The 22,845-nt window shown below is 40.7% G+C and overlaps 2 protein-coding genes across 9 annotated transcripts in view; both read left to right on the forward strand.

Annotated features, from left to right (window-relative positions):
* The first annotated feature begins 124 nt into the window (after window positions 1-124).
* On the forward strand, window positions 125-4,212 carry tcp11l1 (t-complex 11, testis-specific-like 1). Of its 3 annotated transcripts, none has more exons than XM_010904087.3 (10): window positions 125-237; window positions 677-846; window positions 986-1,118; window positions 1,254-1,374; window positions 1,477-1,697; window positions 1,865-2,001; window positions 2,122-2,285; window positions 2,395-2,576; window positions 2,699-2,871; window positions 3,012-4,212. In XM_010904087.3, the coding sequence occupies exons 2-10, from the start codon at window positions 711-713 to the stop codon at window positions 3,230-3,232; spliced, it is 1,488 nt and encodes a 495-aa protein (XP_010902389.1). In that variant the 5' UTR covers window positions 125-237; window positions 677-710; the 3' UTR covers window positions 3,233-4,212. The 3 variants fall into 3 exon arrangements, with proteins under 3 accessions (XP_010902389.1, XP_010902390.1, XP_010902391.1); XM_010904088.3 differs by having other exon boundaries at window positions 130-322; XM_010904089.4 differs by lacking the exon at window positions 125-237 and adding an exon at window positions 250-326.
* A 4,024-nt stretch (window positions 4,213-8,236) lies between these two features.
* The window catches only part of hipk3a (homeodomain interacting protein kinase 3a), a 30,605-nt gene continuing 15,996 nt past the window's right edge, over window positions 8,237-22,845 (forward strand). For 4 of the 6 annotated variants that reach the window (XM_010904079.3, XM_010904085.3, XM_010904083.3 and 1 more), the window contains exons 1-2: window positions 8,675-8,878; window positions 12,459-13,653. In XM_010904079.3, the coding sequence (XP_010902381.1) occupies window positions 12,461-13,653 (1,193 nt within the window). In that variant the 5' untranslated portion in view covers window positions 8,675-8,878; window positions 12,459-12,460. Of the gene's footprint in view, window positions 8,256-8,674; window positions 8,879-12,458; window positions 13,654-22,845 lie in introns of those variants that run through there. The other 2 variants (XM_020040422.2, XM_010904080.3) reach the window with 2 other exon arrangements.

Consider the following 22,845-nt stretch of genomic DNA (forward strand, 5'->3'; position numbering starts at 1 on the left):
CAAGTCGACTGCCGACTCGACGTTAAACATTATTATTTGGTGCGTGTGTTATTGGTCTTCCATGAAGTTCTCCTACTAGACATCTGAGTGTTAATTTAGCGTTGACGTAATGATATGAGCATCGAAGAGTGACGTCATTCTGGCCCCACCCAATTCCGGAAGACTTCATTCATTTTCAACGGAGATCAACAACGTATTTCTTTAATGTTCACCATGCCTGAAGTAAACTTTGATTAGGTATCTTACCAGATTCATTCGTATTGTTTTTCATGCTACGCTAGTTTAGTCAGGTGAAAGAGGATGAACGTGTATGTCTGACTGTGTAGGTAACTAATCGTTGTGTCGCATGTGCTATTGTTTGGTTAGCCAGATAGAGCTGGAGGCCCACGAAGTGCTCAGTCCCTCCGACTGTCAGTCTATTTAATGTCTGGCCAAAGATCTTTAATCTCAGTATTTGGAATGTTTACAATTTACTTTATGTTAGTCTAACTAAATTAGCAGTCTGAGGTAGCCGATTGAACATCACCTGTCTAAGCTATATTCAGTATTGGTCACTGAACACTGTTTGCATCGCCTAGAAAGAATTACGATTTTTCCTAATTACTTAATATGGTTTTCTTAATCCTTGTGGTCAGGCATTATGCATCTGAAAATATTGTGTATGCTCCTAATATAGTTTTCAGTCCAAAGCCTAAAGTGTGAGGAACAACATGCCCAATGAATCTGACAAACCTGGGGATGAGCATGACAAGGGCACGGAGAAAATGACAGATTCTTCTGAACAGTCCCTTAGTAAGAGAGTCCGTAGAGGCACACCTAGTCCTCACAGAGGGAACGCCCCACAGTGTGAGTAGCACCTTCAGGGGTTTGGAGAAACACAATAGCTGCCTTGATTGTTCAAATATCTGTTTTACTTCATATAAAGGCTTGAAAGCCAGAATTTGCAGATGTCATGTAACCTAACTGGCTGTACCTTTTGTTACAGCCAGCCCACCGAGATTTGTGTCGGCAGAGGAGCTTATGGAGACGGCAAAAGGTGTGACTAACATGGCGTTGGCTCATGAAATCGTACTGAACACAGACTTCCAGCTGAAGCCCTCTGAGCCGGCAGAAGGAAGGTGAGCTCTGTGGTCCGTTTGCTTCATAGAAGTGGCTGTGACAATGTATTCTGCCATGCACAATTTGCCATCCAATTTTCATACGCCATTTTCTTTTATTTAGTATTGCCATTTTTCTCATTGCCGTGTTCCCAGTTTGGAAAAAAGAGTCAAGGAGATTATGCACAAAGCTTTCTGGGATGTCCTGGAGGCACAACTGAGTGAGAACCCGCCGTCATATAATCATGCCATAAAACTTCTGGCAGAGATCAAAGAGGTAAAACCGCTGAGGGTTGGGTGAATATATAACATTTGGAGATAAACGAACAAACATTTGGGTCAATTTTACTTGAGATATTCACTCTCTCCACCACTGTAGACTCTGCTGTCCTTTCTGCTCCCGGGACATGGGCGGCTGAGGGCCCAAATTGAAGAGGTTCTAGACCTTCCTCTAATCCGACAGCAGGCTGAAAACGGAGCTCTGGACATTGATAAGGTTGTTATGTTTGTCATTGGTATGATGGGTTCACTCTGCGCCCCAAGCCGGGACGAGGAAATTGGAAAACTTAGAGAAATCCGAGATCTCGTGCCTCTATTAAAGTAAGTTGGCAGTCAATTCTTCGGAGGGTGGCAATGGGGTTAGCTTTTGAATGATAAATGAATGGGCTACTGTTGAGGTCTTTCCCTTTTTCGTCATTCTAACTTAAGATTTGTGACCCAAATTTCTTAGATCACTGTTATGTTGATATGGTCATGCTGTCTCGTAGGGCGATTTTTCCGGTGATGGATCAAATGAAGCTCGATATGGCAAATTTTGCAGTCAGCAGCCTCCGACCCCAACTCTTGCAGCAATCCGTTGAGTACGAACGGAAGAAATTCCAGGAGTTTGTTGAAAAACAACCTAGTAAGGAGGACATTTATTTATAGTCTCAGGGGATCTTTGTTGAAAACTGTTTCATGCTTACTGTTTATAACGCACATATCACTGTAAATCTTTGAATTTTAATGTACCGACGTTTTGCAGACGCCTTAGACTTCACTGAGAAGTGGCTTCAAGAGTCTGCAAAATCTGTGTCCCGTGAAGGCCAGACAGGTGGGGCGGTTAGTTCACTCACTCCTCTCGCCGTGCACAACCATGCTTACCTGCGTCTGCTGAAGTGGAACCACGCCTCCGATCCATTCCCTGAGGTAGGTCAGTACATACACCTTGAGCAGGCCTGTGGCCTACCAGTGGTTGAGGACTGACTTTGAGAAGAAACTGTCACTCGTCTCTCTGACTTTGTGCTCTTTGTCCTAGACTCTTCTTATGGACCAGTTGCGTTTCCAGGAGATGCAGCAGGACCTGGAGCAGCTGGTTCTGATGGCGTCTGTGCTACTCATAGTGTACAACACCACGGGGGAGGCCATCTCAGGCTTGCCGGGCCTTATGAGCAGACTCAAGAGGATAATTGCGGTTCTGCTTGCAGATATGCACACACCGTGAGTACACAATAAAACGCAGTCTTCAATAATGTCGTCGTCTTTTTTTTCCCTTTGCAAAATACCCAGAGGGCTTACTAATTTTGTAGACCCAAAAATCACCTAACCACTTTGGTCTGAAGATCTTTCAGTGCAGATGAAGCCTTTGCTACCATTGGGGAGAGGATGTGTGTGGAGCTAACTGGATCTCTGTCTGAACATGGCTTTTCCCCGTTCTCCATCAACCGGTGGAGTATTTTGAAAGGCCAGATCTCTGCTGTCATTCTCCCAGACAATGTCATCTGCAAGCTAATAGGTAACCTAACCTCCGCATGTGTTGTTGTCCGGTTTTCATAATTTTGTCATGTCTTTAAGAAGTTCTGTTCCTGATGATGACATACACAGCTTTGTGTGAATTTAACCTTCAAGCATGAATTTTCCCTTTTCTTGACTCAGACTCCCGCATCAAGACATACCTGCTTACTTTCCTGGAGTCGAATCACAGGAGTGCTCCTAACTTGCCAGGGGGCCTAGCTCCAGTCCACAAAGAGCTGGAAGAGATTGCCACAAAGTTTAGTCGTCTGGTCAACTTCAACAAGTTGGTTTATTCCCCTTTCTACCAAAAGGTCTTACAGGAGATTGTGCAACAAGGAGAAAGTTCTGACACCCAGGCTTAAACACGGAACTGTTAAATAAATTGGGATCACTTTAGTCTTTCCATGCTTAACCATTGTATGGCTATAGGTACTGTAATAATAATGCCAATATTGTACAATTCCAGTATTAATTAATATCAAAACGTTTAAACAAGCTCTGTTGCATTCACTTGTTCCTTAATTGATGATGGGTGCATCACATCGTTTTCTGGGTCCGTACATCGACCACAGGTAAAAAGGGTTTAATGTGTGTATTTAAGGGAATTTCTTTGATAGCATCTGATTTGGAAACTGAATACTTGTGAATTAAATTGGTTTGCAGTCATTTACAACAAGATGTATGATGTATTCCCAAAGTAGGGTACCTAAGGAATAATTCCGGGCAAAAGAAATATGGTATGTTTACACACCAGTAATTTGTTCAAAAGACCTAAACAATTGTAGTCTATTGAAACACAGAGCACTGAATCGCCGTTCCAAAACCACCTGCACACCTGACCCTTATTTTGATTAGGATGGTGATTGGAGGTGGTCTGTCTGGAACAGGGTAAGCTAATTTATGCAAGGTGAGAACATGTTTTGATGTGTTTTTAGAGGACCGTTGCAGTTGCTGAGGGGTCAAAGTGAGAGCTTAGAGATTTTTTTTTAAATGTATTTTTACTTAGCTAGCATTTTTGTTTTACTAAACGCGTCAATGACGCATTGGCACCTCGCAGACATGCCAGCTGTAGATTATTTTGTAATTGTTTAAACCATTTTAACGTTCACAATAGAGGAATGGTAATACTGAACAATACACCATGTTTTTAAAAGCTCTGTTTGCTTTTTGGCTTACTGAGTGTTGCAGCAAAACCTGTCATGCATACAAATATGTATATACTTATTCCAAGCAAAACTGTCTCACCTTGGATGTATTGTTACATAGTGTTGTCACTACATATTAGTGTGATGCTGTTATCACCTATGAATAAAGCAATGTTTTAAGCTCTTCAACATTCAAACAAGTTTGGTTGTCAAGCATTTACAACATTTAGTAGACATTTAACCAGAGCTCCTTATGGTTTTATACATTTTCATTATTTTTTTTTTATTGAACTCTGAACCTTAGATGTGCAAACATGCTCTAAAACGCAGGTGTCAAACCGGTTCCACGGAGGGCCGAGTGTCTGCAGGTTTTCGCTCTCACCTTGTACTTGATTGGTTAATTAGGTCACTGATTGGTTAGTTTCTACACTCACCTGGTTGTGTAGGTCTGAACTGGGAACCAATTTATAGGAAAAACTAAAAACCTGCAGACACTCGGCCCTTTGTGGAACCGGTTTGACACCCCTGCTCTAAAACAACAGATACACCTTTAGTGAATTTAATGTACTTTTTTAGTGTATAATTTGAAAGCAAGGGGAAAAAAATAATAATTGCTTCCTAACCCCTGGCTTTCTCCATTAGTCTCTGGGGTCTCACAGTGCAAGACTAAAGCGCACATTTTAAATTGATTGTGAAAGAGATTTTTGGAAGCAAAAAAAAAGCCGAAACCAATACTACCATTCCATTGAATAATGACCATGAACTAATATATTTTCAATACTCTTAAAAGGCTCTTATTGAAATAATGCTAACCAACTGCACCGAGCATCGTTGCACCCAAAGTAAAACACCTTGGACCTCGTCCAAACATAAATGAGATGGCAACAGTGTGCATATCTGTGCATATGAGTATATCAAACTCATCACATGACAGTTACCATACTGATAGTGACGTCACATCTGACTGCAGCTAGTGTGAAACAGAGTTTCTGTTTGACTGTTTTTGCAATATCACTTAATTATGAGCAGAAGATGGGACTGATACTACAGTTTACATTAACATTAGATCAAGTGATAAGCTTGACATACCCAATGACTAATTATGGGAATTGAGTCTGTAATGTTGCTTCAAGTGTTTCATCCACGTCTCCATAGAAATGCACTATACCTCTCATCTTCATCCGCTTATCTGGTATCGGGTCGCGGGGGCAGCAGCTCCAGCAGGGGACCCCAAACTTCCCTTTCCCGAGCCACATTTGCCAGCTCTGACTGGGGGGATCCCCAGGCGTTCCCAGGCCAGTGTCGAAATATAATCTCTCCACCTAGTCCTGGTCCTGCATTGTACATTATATGTAACTTGAAAAACGAAATCTTTTCTCAAATGATTGAGCAAGACAAATGTATGTCTTCCGACTGAGACTGCTTTCAGACAGCTCCCACTAATATGGTATAGCTGCGGCACACCATTTTTAAGAACGGCTAGGTTGACTGCAGTTGGTTTCCTGGCTAGATTTGTGGTGTTGTTTTTCTCACACCATTTATAAGCAACCGCTTATATTGCTTATGCCTGGAGCAGGCCGGCCCTGAGACTCCCACTCGACAAAAATCAAGATGGCTGATGAAACGACATTCTAGCCACCAGAGGCATCTGAACTTCTTTATGGGTGTCAGTTAGAGCATGGGCTGAGCTATTTGGGACACCTAATTTGAAGTAACCCTTTTTCAACTCCTAGGACACGCTGGAGGGACTATGTCTCCCGGCTGGCCTGGGAACGCCTCGGTGTCCCCCCGGAAGAGCTAGAGGAAGTGTCTGGGGAGAGGGAGGTCTGGGCATCCCTGCTTAGACTGCTGCCCCCGCGACCCGGCCCCGGATGAAGCGGAAGAAGATGGTATGACCTTTTTCAACTCGGGGAGTTCTTTCCCTTGCTGCTTTACAATTGTTACTTAGCACATCAGATGAACCCAGTCATTGTGTATTCCCAGTTGCCTGTTGCTTTGGGCTGTCAATGCTTCAGTCTCTAATATTAGCAACACAGGAAGTTCTGTTGATTGCTCTTAATCCCCTGGGCTGATTAGTGATGGCCATTCGAGTATTCGTTACCGTTCTTCTAGCAGCAGGAGTTTATGCTAGCAGTGCTAACTCAGATTGTCTGTTTTAAAATTGAAATACATACGGTAATACAGTTAACAATCTAGTCTGTACATTTTGTTTAATGTCCGTTGCAATGTTATTCTTGTCTGTTCTTTTCACAGACTAGATTAACTATATTGCCTTATACATTTCAATGATGGCTTTTATTGTGATAAAGAAAATCTGAGTGCTGCCAGCATAATATCCTGCTGCTAAAATAACGCTAATGAAGCCTCGAATGGCCATCACTAGGGCTGATGGTGTTTAACAGACATGCTTGCAGGAAACACATTCGTTTAAAACTTACAGTGCCTATGGAAAGTGTTGTCAGTGCCTAAGCATTTCATCCATTTAAACCAGGTCCCCCCATGGTATTTATTTACATACATTCACCACACTTCAGAATTCATTAAAGAAACAACTCATTTGGACAGTCTCAGAAGTCTATCTGTAGATGCTCTATAGCACAGGTGTCAAACCGGTTCCACGGAGGGCCGAGTGTCTGCAGGTTTTCGCTCTCACCTTGTACCTGATTGATTAATTAGTTCACTAATTGGTTAATTTCTACCCCCACCTGGTTGTTCAGGTCTGACCTGGGAACCAATTTAAAGGAAAACCCAAAGACCTGCAGACACTCGGCCCTCCGTGGAACCGGTTTGACACCCCTGCTCTCTAGACTATCAGTCATATTTCAACTGTCTTAATAACCCTAATTTTTACTCTAACTTTAACCCTTATCATAACTTTAAACCTAACCCTAAACCTTACTCAAAACCTAACCCAAAACCTAACCTTAGCAGCTGAAGTCTTGAGTTACTGCTTGGTGACAGCACGTTTGGCAGTAATCACAGTGTAGGTATAGGTCTCTACTAATTTGGTATAACTAGATTTGGCATTATTTGGCCATTCATCTTTACAAAGCTCTGTCAAGTTCCTTGGGGAGCATTTAAATATATGATAGTCTGGTCAAGGCACAGACATACAATTTGATGGGGTAGGGTTTAAACTATGAGCCCACTAAAGTGTCCTGACCCAGAATAAACCAGAATATAAAAAAAAGGGGGTGGGCTACTAATGCTCATTCATTATGACTAGTCTTTTCTCAAGTTTTCTAGTTGAAACAACTTTTCACAAATGTGAAATACAAGATAAAACGAGTAAATGTTTAAATGTTACTTGTGTCTATTACATAGGGAGTAGTAACAATTTGAATATTTCTTAGTTACTAAAAAATAAGTACTAGTCACACCTGTATTAAATGATCGTCAACTTGGAGATCTACTGTGTATTCAAATAAACCTAATGCCTAAACATTACCTACACCCGCAGCATTGTCTCGATGTATGCAGGTAGAGTAGTTCACACATACTTGTTTTCGAATGGAGACAATCCACAATGGAATGAAATGCCTGTTGCCTGTTGAAGGCTTGCGATTTCATACTTCGACATTTTTTACCTGGAGAATTTCAGCTGTCAACATAACCGGAAGTTAGCAGCCTAAATTCTTTGTTGGCTAGCTTCACTTGCTAGAAGTACTAAAAACTAAACTAACGTAACATATTTTATGTTCAGAAGCAATACATGTCTTCTCGGTTGTATGCAAATATCATATGTTGCTGAATCTAAAATGAATGCCATCTCTGATGAAAAACTGTCTTTCTTGCGCTACAAACTGATAACCAGTTGCGGAACGTATAGATAATTAATAGATGATTTGCATAGTGGTAGATACAAAACTTTGTTAGAAGTACTAATTACTGTTCAAGATATCTTCTTTTGGAATACAATGTTTACTAGTGAAACTGATATAGTTACTAGTAAAAATTGGAATAGTAGCTAACAAACTCATTTATAATACACTTTTACTAGTAAAACGGAAATAATTACAAAAAAGTAGTAGTAATGACTAGTACGTTAAATGGAATACATTTTAAAACACCTTGCCATATATAGTAGAACATGTATATTTCTATTGTTTAAAATAGGAATGCAATGTCTGTCTATACACTTCAGAAAAGTGGAAGCATACAGTTGCTACTTGTTGGTTTTTGTCCACCCAAGACCAGTTAATCATTTGACCATCGGAAAAAGACCAAGAGCAACTCCTGCGTAAATTTAACATTTTAGATTTTTTTCCTTCATTATTATTATATAGTTGGTCCAGATTTGGCCTACGTGTAATCTTTATGTCGTCTTTAATATTGTTGTTATATTTATGTTAGTTTTAGTTTTTAAGTGGCTTTGATATGCTTAAAAAGTTAGTTCATAGTGAGTCGATTGTTGATTTCTTTGGTCTTGTTACATGACTCAATTCTCAAACATTCCACACGCAACGGGGTGGGCAGACTGTTGCTTGTTAGCACAGTAGCTAGCAACGTGCTGAAACGGTGCAGTGTCTGGGACAACAAGTTCGCACAAATGGGCTTTGTAGCCCTTGAAATGAAAAGAGGCACTGACTTATTTTGCAGCTGGCAATTGTTGAGTACGCTGTGGACGATGGCTGGTATCATGTTATGTAATAATGGTATCATGTAATGCTGTAATACCTAGATACGTGAGTTATTCGGAGTTTAAAATGTGGGAGATGGTGGTTTTATCGAAAACCTCGTTGTCCAGGAGAACAAGATGGCAGCATTGCAGACAGACTGAGCATGGTGTGGGTACTTGTTAACTCAATAGCATGTTCAGAGAAGCTATGGATTCTGTCATTTACTACTGTTAACGTTATAAAGGTATGTGCACAACACTAGTAAAGCCATTCGTTCGAATTAATGCATTTCGCAACTACCTACCTACATTATTGAACCACTGTAGTTACTGCTAACTTATTCCTTGACACTTAACGTCACAGTTCGATTTTAATGTACAGCTAAGTACAGTACAGTACTCTCTAGCTGAGTTTACGCATTAGTTAACAAGGAACTCCGACAAACTAAAGTAGATGGCTAACTACGTGGTAGCTTTGCTAGCGTTGATAAGTGTCTTAACTTTCTTCAGAAAGTTTTTTTCGTTGGCATAGTTTACTTTCTCAAATCGACCTTTGGTGATTGACTTTTCCATATTGCTTTACTACACAGTAGCTATAACTTAAATTAGCTGTGCATGTTTAACGACCTTTGGTAACTCGCTACTGCAGTTGGCCAATGTTATTGTATTTCTAGCTTGTTAATGAGGGTCCATACTATGGTTCAACAAGTCCTCTATACAAGTTTAAGATAACGTATCTGACCTTATATGCGGAAGCGTTCGAAATAACATTCGCTTAATCATTTCGTTGATGGATTACTGTTTTGTGTACTCACTACATAACTTACAGGATTGGCCCTTAATGTGACTGGTGGTCGCTAAATCAAGTTTACAAATCTAAATTATTATAACTTTTGTTTTAATGTATGTGCGACTACCATTGACTCCTTAGTGCAAAGTAACGTTTTCAACAAAATTCACGCATGTGAGTGGGTTACGGAAGCACTCTTTCCCCAATGAAGGCAATGCAACTAAGCCAGATATAAAGCAATAACGACACTTATAGAAAAACGTGGTTAAACAACTAATGGATGATCGGTCCCATTTATATGTTGTGTGTGACGTGCACTCACTGACCACGTTTCGGTACACCTGTCGAGTATTGTGAAGGACCCCCCTTTTCCACCATCCGATTCAGCGTCTGATGCTTTGTGCCCCTTCTGTTTCCCACCGCTGTTGTCAGGAGTGGCTATTTTATTATTTCTGCAATTCTCTGAGGAGTATTTTTGGCCTATGTGTCAGTTTCAACAAGTCTAGTTGTTCTTTTCAGCAAGTCTGGCCTCTCTCATTAACAAGGAGTTTTCACCCACAGAGCTGCCAGCTCACTGGATGTTTATTTTCTTTAATGCACCATTCTCTGTAAACTCAGTCAATCCTTAGTGTGTGAAAATCCCAGGAGGTCAGCTATTTCTGAGATGCTGGAACCACTATGTCTGGCACCAACAGTCATACCACAGTGGCTTAGATCACAAATAACCCATTCTAATGTTAGGTCTAAAAACAGCTAAAGATCTTGACCATGTTTGCATGCTTTATATATTGAGTCACATGGTTTGCGGTTTATTTTACGAGCAGATGTACCTAATTAAGTTTCCAGTTTATGTATATTTGTCATAGTCATTAGTCAACACATTACAGTCAGTTATTTCAAGTGAATTTTAGCAATGCTAACCTGTCTTATTGAGTCAGCAATGCAAAAGCAATCCCTAAGCTCAAACATTTGTGTTAAGGGGTGTATGCAGTTGGTTGGAAATGATATCAACAAAATATGTTGTTTCAGACATTTTAAACAACATTTCCTGCTATTGAGAAAACTAGGCCCATTCTTCCATGATTCTGTTCAAAATTGATGCAGAGACAGCCCACCAGTTATATATATCTCTTGATAAATAGTCCCAGGAGGGACTACTCCAGCACATTCACTTTATTCTTTCTTTAAGTTTTGGATCAATCTTCACTTTTCTCCATTCACAGCAGTTTAAGTCGGTAACTGTTTTAAAATCACCAATTGGTTCATGATAACATCCCTGAGCATTTCCCTTCCTGTTTTGCCGTGCAATTCAGAAGAAAAACTCTATTTTTGTGTCTGGTCTGGGGTTTAATACATAAAATAACTATAAACCTGGCCAGTGAATGAAGCAATACTGTCTGATTTGTTTTTGTTACCCATCTTTTTGTCCCTGGCCTTATTTGTGAGGCAAGAAAAAAATGTATATCTCACTGGTAGTTCCTTTGTAGTTTAACCTGTGCAAATTCAGTACTTGACAGAGTGGCCTTATATATATACTGTATGTATCAGGAACAGAGGAAAGAGTAGGCCTATTATTTCACACAGTAAGCCCACGTAAGTTGATTTCATTGAAGATGCATTTCTGTATTCTTGGCCATTAGTTGTTAAAGTGACACTGTTGAGCCAACACAGGCCACTGAAAAATATGTATTAAGCCAAATGTGACCCTGGAATTGATTGGTCAGAAAAGCCCAAATACTTTTTCAGCAATACATTTTTTGTTAAATTACAAAAACTTCCTGGCATTTTCGAAGTCAAATGATGATATGTTTAAGGAATTCTCGTGTGAATAATCTTAACTACACACCCATGTTTGGCTACTCTTCGCTATACCAGCCTAATAGTGATCCGCTCTATATGGCATTACTGTAATGTGACATAATTCAAAATACAACACAATCATGCTTTAGTTCATTTTCAAATAATGCTTTAGTTTATCTTACAGTTTGGGGGCATTTTTCCATATTCAATACAAAGCATGAATTATGTAAATTGGACACAATGGATTCTGAGTCTCGATGTTTCCTTTCTGTGTGTACAGTTGGCCATTTTGTCATGTTATATTTTCTGAACAAGGATGGGAAACACTTTCTGTTGATTTTCACGTCAATTGTTTCCATTCCAAAATGTTACGATAATTTTGTCCTCTGGTTATTCCCAAAATATAATGTAATAGAATGATTATTTTTTTATTATTGAACTTTTCTCATATGTTAGCTGTATTTCAGATCCACATTGATAGGATCATTTAGGAAATTGTTCTTTTAAGAAGTCTAAAAGTTTAAATCAAGCTGTAGCATTAGGCTGGCTATTCTTGTAATCTAGAAGGTGCAGATGTTAGCGCACAAAAATCTTTAAGCTATTAAAGCTAAAATCCTTACTGTTTTTACTTTTGTAGCTAAATATTTAGGTCCTTGTGAACATAATGTGCACTGTAGTGCCCTCTTTAAAGCAACCACTCCCTTGACGAAATCTTTGATTATCTGTCGTGATGGTTCTCCAACAGAGTATTTAGACAAGATGGAACGTGTTTTCAGCTGAAAGGTTTACTTTTTTGACAGGCAGGCAGGCAGGCAGTCTGTGTTGGCTTGTGCTCTATAGTGGAACAGTTTGTTGGTTGAATATCCCCTTATCTACAGTAGTTAACCTTTCTGCTTGCTCGGCTTTTCCTGCCTGAGTACGACGGACCCACAGCATAGCTCGCACACAGAGGGATGGAATTCCCCCATGATGTGATAATAGTTTTATTTTATATTAGATGTGCCTCGAACTTGCTGTGGAACGCGCATCTGGCCTGGCTCTAACTGAATGTGCATCCTCTTTAAAATGTTTTGGGGGTGATATTCTGACAGTCACCCTCGTAACAAAATTCTGTCTATCAAAATTGCATGATGCAGTAACCTAATGATTTGTTTTGGATTGTTATTGTCTGAAAAGTCCAGAGATATGGTAGTCATTGTTAAACTAATCATTCCCTACCCCTTTTTCTCTAACAGGTATGGCCTCACAAGTTTTGGTCTGCCCACCACATGTTTATCAAACCCAAACAAGTGCCTTTTGCAGTGTGAGGAAACCTGGAGTTGAACTCAACAGCTGTGTGTTTTATGGGAGGACCTTGCAGACCTATATCATTGGAGTACATTTTGGCATTGCCCAGCCTATTGACGTCCTCCCTTCAAAGCCAAAAGAGTCAACATCTTTTAGACCCCTGTGTGGGCAGGACTTAGCTTTGCAGGCAGCTGCGTCCCTGAAAGAAGTACACGGGGAGCTGCTCCAAAAACCACCTCAGAGCCGCCTAGCCAAGGGCTCAGAGGAGCCGGGGGCCAGTAGTGGAGCTTCAAGTGCAGTCAGGCCGGCTAGAGTTGACTGCGGCTGGAGGAGCGGCAGTGGAGGAGGTGTGGAGACAGAAGAGCGCTGTATAGCCTTGAATGCGTCAGACAGCCCCTTGCGATGTGGGCTGAAACGTAAGGGTGGACACCCACAGAACAGTGGGAAAGCCATGCAGATAGTAGAGGACATTTCCATGATACCTGCCATGTTGCAAACTACTGTAGGTAACACCAACACGGTAGGGGGCGTGCCCCCTAAGCAGAACGGGGCTGGGACGGGAGCTCGCAACGCAACAGGAGATGGGGACTACCAGTTGGTGCAGCATGAGGTCCTGTGCTCTGCGAAGAACACTTACGAGGTGTTGGAGTTCCTGGGCCGCGGCACCTTCGGGCAGGTGGTAAAGTGTTGGAAGCAAGGCACCGGGGAGGTTGTGGCCGTCAAAATCCTAAAGAACCACCCGTCGTACGCGCGGCAGGGCCAGATCGAGGTGGGAATCCTGGCCCGTCTGAGCGGCGAGAACGCGGATGAGCACAACCTGGTGCGGGCCTTCGAGTGCTTCCAGCACCGCAGCCACACCTGCCTGGTGTTCGAGATGCTGGAGCAGAACCTCTATGACTTCCTGAAGCAGAACAAGTTCAGCCCGCTGCCACTGAAAGTGATCAGGCCGGTCTTACAGCAGGTGGCCACGGCCCTGAGGAAGCTGAAGAGCCTGGGTCTGATCCACGCCGACCTGAAGCCAGAGAACATCATGCTGGTGGACCCAGTGAGGCAGCCTTATCGTGTGAAAGTGATCGACTTCGGCTCGGCCAGCCACGTCTCCAAAGCCGTGTGCTCCACATACCTGCAGTCACGCTACTACAGGTATGTTTCGTCTGCTTCTCTTACATGATTAGGGTGGTGTTCATGCTTTTCATCTTCCTGGAAACACTTGATGTGTTTATTTGGATCCCATTTATCTGATGCCATAGCGACAGCTAGTCTTCCTCAAATCTAACACCTGGCAGCTAAAAAGAAACATGACAGGTAAACACAATGTCACAATTTACTTATGATACATTTACAAAATTAATATGCACCACTCAGATTTTATGTATATATCACCCTTTAAACTATTACTGCTAATTTGATTGCTGTAGCCATCAATTCTCCCATTCACAATCACCCACAAGGCTCCTTATTGTAGTGAAATATCAGCCACACTCCTTTGGAAGTGGGTCAATGTTGATCATTTTGGGTTTTGTGTTTGTCTTTTCGTCAGGAGCTGGACAGCAGGCTAACCTCTTTGCATCCAAATTAGCATTTATGTAATCAGTGGAAGGAACATGTTTGTGATCAAGAATGCCTTGCATTTCTTGCATGTTTCTTGTTGAGAAAATGGGGAGCTTATGAAGTATAATCCCTCAGTTCTCTACTCTATGTATAGGTCTTCTGTTTTTACTGTAACAAGTAAGTAGAATGTTGAACTAGTTTTGCGTAACACAGCCGTGACCGGCTCAAGTGCTGTGGTTCAGCCCTTCTCAGAAATGTTTCTGGTCTGTGAAGTGCTTACAAGGCCAGTTCCCTCTCATGGCTAGGCTGCATGTAGCCAGAAAGGTCAGTCAGTCAGGCAGAGGCTAAAATGTTCCATGTAAACACATATTTAGAGACCGGAAAAGGCATTCAGACATTCCTCTGTTAGCGTGTAGAAGTGTGTATGCACCACACGGCACTTTACTGTAGTCTCTGTTTGAAGACCTGTCTCCATTATGGTATTGGGAACTACAGTTGTCATCTTAAGACAGCCATGTGTTTCATATAGAGCCTGCGTTGGAAGAACATTCCCAGAAAGGCTCCCAAGAGGTTTTTCAACAGATTTTTTGGTGCACTGTCTAATATAGAACTGCCAGTGTTTTCAGAGAAATGCACCAGTGGGAGTATGTGATATTATATAGTACAGCCCAGTCATAAGGAACCGTGTTGTTTGTATTCCCTGCCTCATCCATGGCTTTCCTAGGTATATCAATGAAGAAACATAAATGTAAAATCAGTTAGTCAACTATTAACCAGGGATTTTCCTATGTATAAACCTCAAAGGCGGCTGCCTTCTCAATCTTGCATCGCCTCTGTGTGTCAGCATAGTAAAAGAAAAAAAAAGTGCAATGTACTTTGAATACCAGCAAAATACTGCAGCGAATGTGACCGTCGGAGGAAACTTTTTTTCCATATTGGCAGCGTTGCCAGATGGGTAGTTCCCCCCTGCCTGAATTGGGCTATTTTTAATGGGCTTGGCCAGATAAATTTACAGAGGGTTGTATAGTAGAAATTGCATTTGAGCATTTTTTTAAAGCAGATTTTGCAGTTTACTGTCAATGATCTGGCAACCTTGCATACAGGACCACACTTCACAGAGATGAATAATGTTGGAAAACAAGTGGCTCCTAGTTTTCTTTTACATATTGAAATCGGAACCAGGAAATTGCCAAAATACTACTTACTAACCACTATTTGGGAAATAATCAAGAAGTTAAAAATCCTCATGCATAATGAGTAAGATAGTTTGGGTGGCAAAGAAGAACATTGTAAGAAAGTAGGAATTACATCTCTGTAATGTAAATCTGAGACGCCTGCATGTTTTTAGGGTTGTCGGACTGCTCTGAACTTTAATTTGCGTAGTCTTTTAGTTATTATTGTCCCGCATCTGGTGGATGTCTGATGGCTAACTCACAGGTTAGCGCTCGGTTTCGTTTTTTCTTCTCCAACTGCAGATCGAGTAGGTGTTAGTCTGGCTGAAAACAGCCAAGGCACCTAGGGTGCTACACAGCTGCTGGAAAAATCCTTCGGATGTTGTACAGTGTCGAGTGTTCTAGGCCTACATGATGCGCCGCTGGCCGGACCCGCCACAAAACATGCCAGAAGTAAATCCCAGCGAGGTCAGATTGTCTTCTGGCTGATTTCAGATCTGTCACAAGTGTCACTCAATGTCCTAGGTCAGCTTTCTTTTTTTGTAGGGTGCTTTCATTCTTTCCACAGTAGATGTGTGTGTGTGTGTGTGTGTGTGTGTGTGTGTGTGTGTGTGTTGTAACTGCCGAAGTTCTCAGGTTGTGATGTTATACTGTCGTGTGTACTCTGGATCACAGTAGTGAAGATTTTGAAATGTAGTATGCTATTCTTGTGAGAAAATACAACATCAATGGGAGAAATGTCACAATTGCATTAGCAGTGTCTCAGACTTGACTGTTCCATTGTTTCAAACAAACAGCCTACTTTGAAACATTGCAGTTACTTATTGTTCCTAAAATGCAACACATCTTAGCCAACTCCACTCCATGGTGTATTTTTATGCTGTTTGTGGACTGTATCTACTGCTTCAGACTGCTGTGTTGCTACAAAAAAGGGCAAGTCATGGCTCCAAATTGAAAGGTATTTCTGATGTTTGGTTTTGTATACTGTGCCAGTGGTTTCCCTACTGACAGTAGTTTCTCTCTTTCTGTAATCAGAGCAGTGTCACTGCTAAATTCTGATGTGCAGCCACATAAAAACCGAATGAAGTCAGTGAAATGTAATTTGCCGTGTCTGTGCATGCACTCGTATGTGTGTCAGCAAGTGGCTATCACATAGATATAATGCAGGTAGCCAACATCTGTGAGACAACTAAAGGTAAGGAGCTAGCTATGAAGCTAACTGTCATAACTTGATAGCTACAATCGGCTACAATAGCTTAGAGTCATGCTAGACACAGAGGTTCGGCAACAACAACATGGCTTCCAGTTTTCATTTATATTTTTTTTTTTTGCAGATTTGCATTGTGTGTATTGGGGAAATTGTCATTAAATATGTAGGGGGAAAAAATGACTGTTTAATTTACCTTATTTCACTTATGGTAAATAATATTTTAAGTTGGAGCACATTTTAGAAATTGTTACAGCTTAATTTACTTCTGTTCATTAGCTTTGGAAAGGGATGGTGTCACAACACTATTTTAATTCCCTGACTAATATACAATATATTTTTGCCTTATTGAAGAAATGCTATTTTGTGTCGCTGTACAGTGGGTAGAACAAGTGTTTGATACACTGCCGAATTTGTTGGTTTTCCCACTTACAAAGCATGTAAGAAGCATGTACAGAAGTCTGTAATTGTTATCATAGGTACTCTTCAACTGCAAGTGACAGAATCTAAAACAAAAATCCAGAAAATCACATTGAATGATTTAGCATTTTATTGCGTGACATAATTATTTGATACTTTAGAAAAGCAAAACATAATATTTGGTACAGAAACCTTTGTTTGCAGTTACAGAGATCATATGTTTCCTGTAGTTCTTGACCAGATTTGACCACACTGCTGCAAGGATTTTGGCCCACTCCTCCATACAGACCTTCTCCAGATCCTTCAGGTTTCGGGGCTGTCGCTGGGCAATACAGACTTGCAGCTCCCGCCAAAGATTTTCTATTGGGTTCAGGTCTGGAGACTGGCTAGGCCACTCCAGGACCTTGAGATGCTTCTTACGGAGCCACTCCTTAGTTGCCCTGGCTGTGTGTCTCTTCAGGTCATTGACCAGGTCCTGCCGTGTAGTTCTTTGCTGATCCCTCACCTTCCTCATGATCATTGATGCCCCACGAGGTGAGATCTTGCATGGAGCCCCAGACCGAGGGAGATTGACTTGAACTTCCATTTTCTAATAGTTGCGCCAACAGTTGTTGCCTTTTCACCAAGCTGCTTGCCTATTGTCCTGTAGCCCATCCCAGCCTTGTGCAGGTCTACAATTGTATCCCTGATGTCCTTACACAGCTCTCTGGTCTTGGCCATTGTGAAGAGGTTGGAGTCTGTTTGATTGAGTGTGTGGACAGGTGTCTTTTATACAGGTAACGAGTTCAAACAGGTGCAGTTAATACAGGTAATGAGTGGAGAACAGGAGGGCTTCTTAAAGAAAAACTGACAGGTCTGTTAGAGCCGGAATTCTTACTGGTTGGTAGGTGATCAAATACTTATGTCATACAATAAAATGCAAATTAATTATTTAAAAATCATACAATATGATTTTCTGGATTTTTATTCTAGATTCTGTCTCTCACAGTTGAAGTGTACCTATGACAGACTTCTACATGCTTTGTAAGTAGGAAAACCTGCAAAATTGGCAGATTATCAAATACTTCTCCCCACTGTATATGTATTGTACTTTACACACTCAGAAGTCAAAAATATAATGTGAAATCATGGGGCACTGTGTGCTATATCAAGTAAAACTGTTTTCTACCCCCTCTTTAACACCCAATACAACACACTGTAATGTACTTTTCTTGGAATAAATATTGCCTCGTTTGCAGGTAGGTAGTTGCTTTTATTATGAGTCTGGGTGGCGATTTTCTTCTGTTTTAGAGAATGGTTAATTGAGGGGCAGGATGTAGTTAATGTTAGGAAAACAAAGTTGACAAGTAAGTGAGACTGCTGTACGTGGTGGATGTTTGTGACCATTTTGTAATATATTACAAACATCTTAGCAGCAGTTAACACGTCCACCCAATTGGGTTGCCGATGGTTTCCCACGACCCTGAGTCTGAACCACCCCTCCCCCACCCACTGCTGTGCAAGAAAGTGTGCAAAACGCTACTACTGGCAGTGTTTTCCCCACTGGCACTGTTGTATGGTTCTAAGATCATTAGGATATATATATATATATATATATATATATATATATATATATATATATATATATATATATATATATATATATATATATATAAATAAAACCATGGGAAACTGATGTAATAGTTTTGGATTAATGTTTTTGGGCTGTCAGCCTATCTGCTCTAGATGTGCCTAGGTTGGTTATTTGGCTGTTCACCCTCACATGCTCATCTCAAAGTAAATGGAACACTGCTCTTTGAATAATTTAATCCATAGCTCGGGTGTGTGTGTTTGTTGATTAAGTTTCCTTCACAAGAGGAGAGATCTGGAGTTACATAGCAAAGAGTTTGGTTTAATGCAAGGGTTTAAAATAGCAATCTATAACAGGCACTGTAGGGTTTTATTCAGATTTGTATTTTTTTTCCAAGTCATTTTGGGAACTGCTATTTTGGTCAGTAGATTCGTAGAGTAACATAGTTAATAATGATTAATATAATATTAAAATTGATTTTAAGGACAGTTACAAAAGAATTGTATTTAGGCCTAAAAAAGTTTTTTTTCTTTGTCTGGTTCAGAAAAGATGTCCTGTTTTCTGTTTTCACTGAAAAGCACCCATTTGTAATAGAAAAATAAATAAATCAGGAGACAATTTTAGGTTATGGAAATATACCAAACACCTTGCATTTGTCAGGTTTTGTTAGCAGGCTGTAGAATATGATAGCACTGGAATGATGATCATGAATGCCTATGCTTTTTTTGGTAAATAACATTTAGCTATGTTTTTTGGGCAAAATCTGCTAGAATTTAATTAGCATGATTGCTAACATAGCGGTAGTCCGCACAGACAGGACTACCACAATTCAATGTAGGACAATTCAGTTCGCTCGTGCCTTTTGTTGTGTTTTGTTATGCCTTATGATTCGGTATTTTGTTTATTTCCTATTGAGTTCAATTTCTCTGTTGGAAGAGCCCATATGGATGGGCAGAAAAACAAAACATCTCAATCTTTTGCCCGCTCACAGCTTTTGTATTGTTCTTGAATCAAATGTAAAATGCCCTTCACTGCCAAGACTGCAAAATGCATGGTTAGCTGTGTGCATGGTCATATGAAATGTGTTCCACCAGTTGTTGTTAGCAGTGAACCCTGCCCTGCCCCCTGAGGTTAGTGTACAGTGTACTTTTGGAGTGTTAGGTCATAGCAATAAATAAGACATGGTCATTAAGTCAATGCTCTGCGTTATGTTGTGCCTTCATTTCCAAGGTGAACTATCTGGAATGCAGTTTCACAAGATGACTACTACTTGTGACGTTACTGCTCAGTCAAATAATTATTATTATATATATATATATATATATATATATAATTTTTTTTTTTTTAATAATGTTTTTACTTGTTTTGGAAATATTTAAAATGTCTCCTTCTGGCTAAAGTCTGGCAACATTTTGATTATGATATTTTTGAAGTTAATTGCTTGGGACATTTGATCATCATGGTAACATGACTGTCTGAACCATGTGCTGTTGCACTGGCAATGCCAGGGGTTTGAATCTATATTATATATAGATATTGTTAGGTTTGCTGAAAAAGCTCTAGCAACAAAAGAGTTGCCTATATGAATTGTTTTGATTTTCATATCGAAGAGTAACAGTGTTTCGGTGTGCCAGGAAACACTAAATACTGGGGGCTTGGCTTCTAATAAGATGTTTTTTTGGTTGTTTTTTTTGTTTACACTGAAACACTTGGTAGCGTGTGATTTGCCTGTTAGTCATTTCTGGGTAATACCACAAGCAGGCGGATAATTACAGAGCATTAGAACAGTGCAGAAATACCAAGAAAGTATTTGTGAGTGCAGGGTGATGAAGCTCAGGTCGCATGAATGGATTGTGTGTGCTTTTCACAAACTTCTTGTGCATGCAGACCTGCTGCCCAGCTGACTGTTGCAGATTTAGCCTTCCTGACAAATTAAAGAATGTCGTTTCAGCCCTGTTGTCTAGCCATTTTTGAGTTGTTGAGCATACGTCATTTCTATTTGCAGGGATAAATCCCAGATCTCTACAGGACCATCCAGATCAACACATTTCCTGAGTTTTATGCCTGTCTATTGCTGGTGGTGGTCTGTCATTGGGTGCAATACATGCTGCTAGACCAAATGATGAGATTGATGCCAACCAGAGAGATTTTCCTTCTCAAACAAATGCCCCCCTCACTGTTATGCTGGAGTGCATTTTCTTTTCTTCTGGTTTGTAACGCTCCTCATGTCTGCATCCTCTGGCATTCACATAATGCATTGTTGAATGGCCTTCACGTAACTGTTGCTGCTTTTTACGTTGGGCCCCAATCCATGATGCTGAAATTCATTGTATAGGCTGCAACAATGTTGTATTCTGTACTTTGTTTGCTGCTCGGTGATGATTTTTGTTGTGCTTTAGCCCTAGAATATTTCTTTAGTTTTTTCCACTTCCTTTCTATACATTAGATTTTTATGGACGATGTTTGGTCCCTAAGCACAAGGCTATTTTGTCCTTATAAAAAGTTCCCTCGAAACAGAAAACGCTTATCACAAGATGTTGAGTATTATTATCTACTTCATGCATAGTTTTATTTGATCCAATGTCAACAGACCTCAGAGCCCTGGGACAACTGTCCTCTTCCAATGACCTATGATGACAGCAGATTTAGCTCCTTCTGACTTGAGGCCAGATTGTTGACCGGATACCTGCTAATTCACTCGACTCTTGGTGTAATGAAATGACTGGAGGGAATGAGGGCGGTCTAATTAGCCATGGCTTTGATGATCATGCAGTGAAAACTAATTAGAAGATTTGTACCAAAGGTTGGAGTACAGACACTCCATATTGTTTGTTGCTGCCCGTGTAGCCCTGTCCACAGAGCCCTCTATACTACATGGATGTTGCTGTCCGTGTAGTATGCTGGGCTCTGCACAGGGCTTGTCATTATGGTCTTTCTTTAGGAAGTCTATAGACTGATGAGGTATTCGAATACAAATCCCCTAGATCAATATTAAGGTCCTAACGTAATTGCAACGGCCTTTGCAAATTCTTGTGTGCCCTGCAATTAAAGACATTTCAGATATGTGTACTTTGAACTCCTTAAATGTTATATGACCATTTGGGGGTAGAGAGTTTGAAGCTCAGTCATTACAGCAGACTCTTAGGCCCTAATGAAATCTCTGTGAATGCCCAGCTTTGACAGACTGCATATTGGTTGTATGGAGTGCTGGTCTTCGTTCTCTGGAGTCTCCAGTAGGTGAACAGTTCTCTGCTAGTACACCGACACTACGACTTGAAGCTAAATGTGTGATCCTTCTAATCGGTGCATGTACTGGATTCAGCATAGATACTCAGTGTTTACCCTCCTTTTTTTCCCAATGGGTGGGGGTTGTACGTCCTCTGAAAATGTACACAATACAAACTCTATAGACACACCGCAGACTTTTATATTGTGAAGGCAAAATGTTGGAAATGTTGTTGCTCTGCTCTGATGCTCGTGCAATAGTAAATCTTATTTCATAAAAATATAGTTTTTCCTGTGGCAGCGCATCAGTTTTGCGGCGGCCATTTTTACAATATGCAGGAAACACTGATTCTGTTAATCCGGGTGCTGCCCCCCATCTCCCCCCTCTGGTGATGATCCAGCCTCTCTTCCTGTTGCAGTTTTACATATTTTGACTTGCTGTGCAAAAGGCATGATCATTGAGTTGCTCAACCAAGGTATTTATCTATTCCAACATTTTTTAGAAGTACATGCAAAGTGTGTACTTCTCATTCAATATTCCAACAGTCAATAGCTACTTTATTCAGTGACTCACCGTTAGAGATTCATTGAACTCTGGGGGGGAGGTACAAAAATGTTCCTTATATGTGCGATTTCATTTCTAACTACCAAGGTAACTTCACCAATGTGAATTTTAAATGCAGATGTGTTTTCCTCATTGCAATGTGTACACAGACAACTGCACTAGTTACAACAGACAAAATAACACACTTGCAGAAGGTGATTACGATCTAGAGTTCTGGATAAGAGCCTCAAAGGAAAGTTTGCCCATTTTAATATGAGTGGTGGCTGCGTAGCCAAATGTAAATTCGCATAGGCTGCTATTCCAAATGATCTGTTGTCATTGTGTTGTCAGTTTTTGGTCTGTTTTTACTCAGTTGATGCCACAGTAAAGTGATTGGTCCGGTGTATTTTAATTCTGGAAATGGTTGCCTCCTATGATGCTCCACAAAGTGCTGTGTTCCAATATGGTGTGTATTGTACAGACAGCTTCTGGAAACAGGTTGTGGCTGCAGCCTTTATCACGCAGCCAGAGTTCAGTTATGACCGGTATTTTGTCTCCGCTGGCTAATAGTGCCGCGCTCGCTGTCTGTGCTGTACTGAATATGGACATGCACTCACCCACTCCCGCCATAACACGAAAATACACA

This window comes from Esox lucius, chromosome 19, assembly GCF_011004845.1.
Source record: "Esox lucius isolate fEsoLuc1 chromosome 19, fEsoLuc1.pri, whole genome shotgun sequence".
Taxonomy (NCBI): Eukaryota; Metazoa; Chordata; class Actinopteri; order Esociformes; family Esocidae; genus Esox; species Esox lucius.

Bases quoted from the DNA above. Each gene is read 5' to 3' on its own strand.
- tcp11l1 (XM_010904087.3), top strand. From the start codon at position 711: ATGCCCAATGAATCTGACAAACCTGGGGATGAGCATGACAAGGGCACG. The intron at 1,698-1,864 runs GTAAGTTGGCAG...GCTGTCTCGTAG, and splicing joins GATCTCGTGCCTCTATTAAA to GGCGATTTTTCCGGTGATGG. The intron at 2,002-2,121 runs GTAAGGAGGACA...GACGTTTTGCAG, and splicing joins GTTTGTTGAAAAACAACCTA to ACGCCTTAGACTTCACTGAG.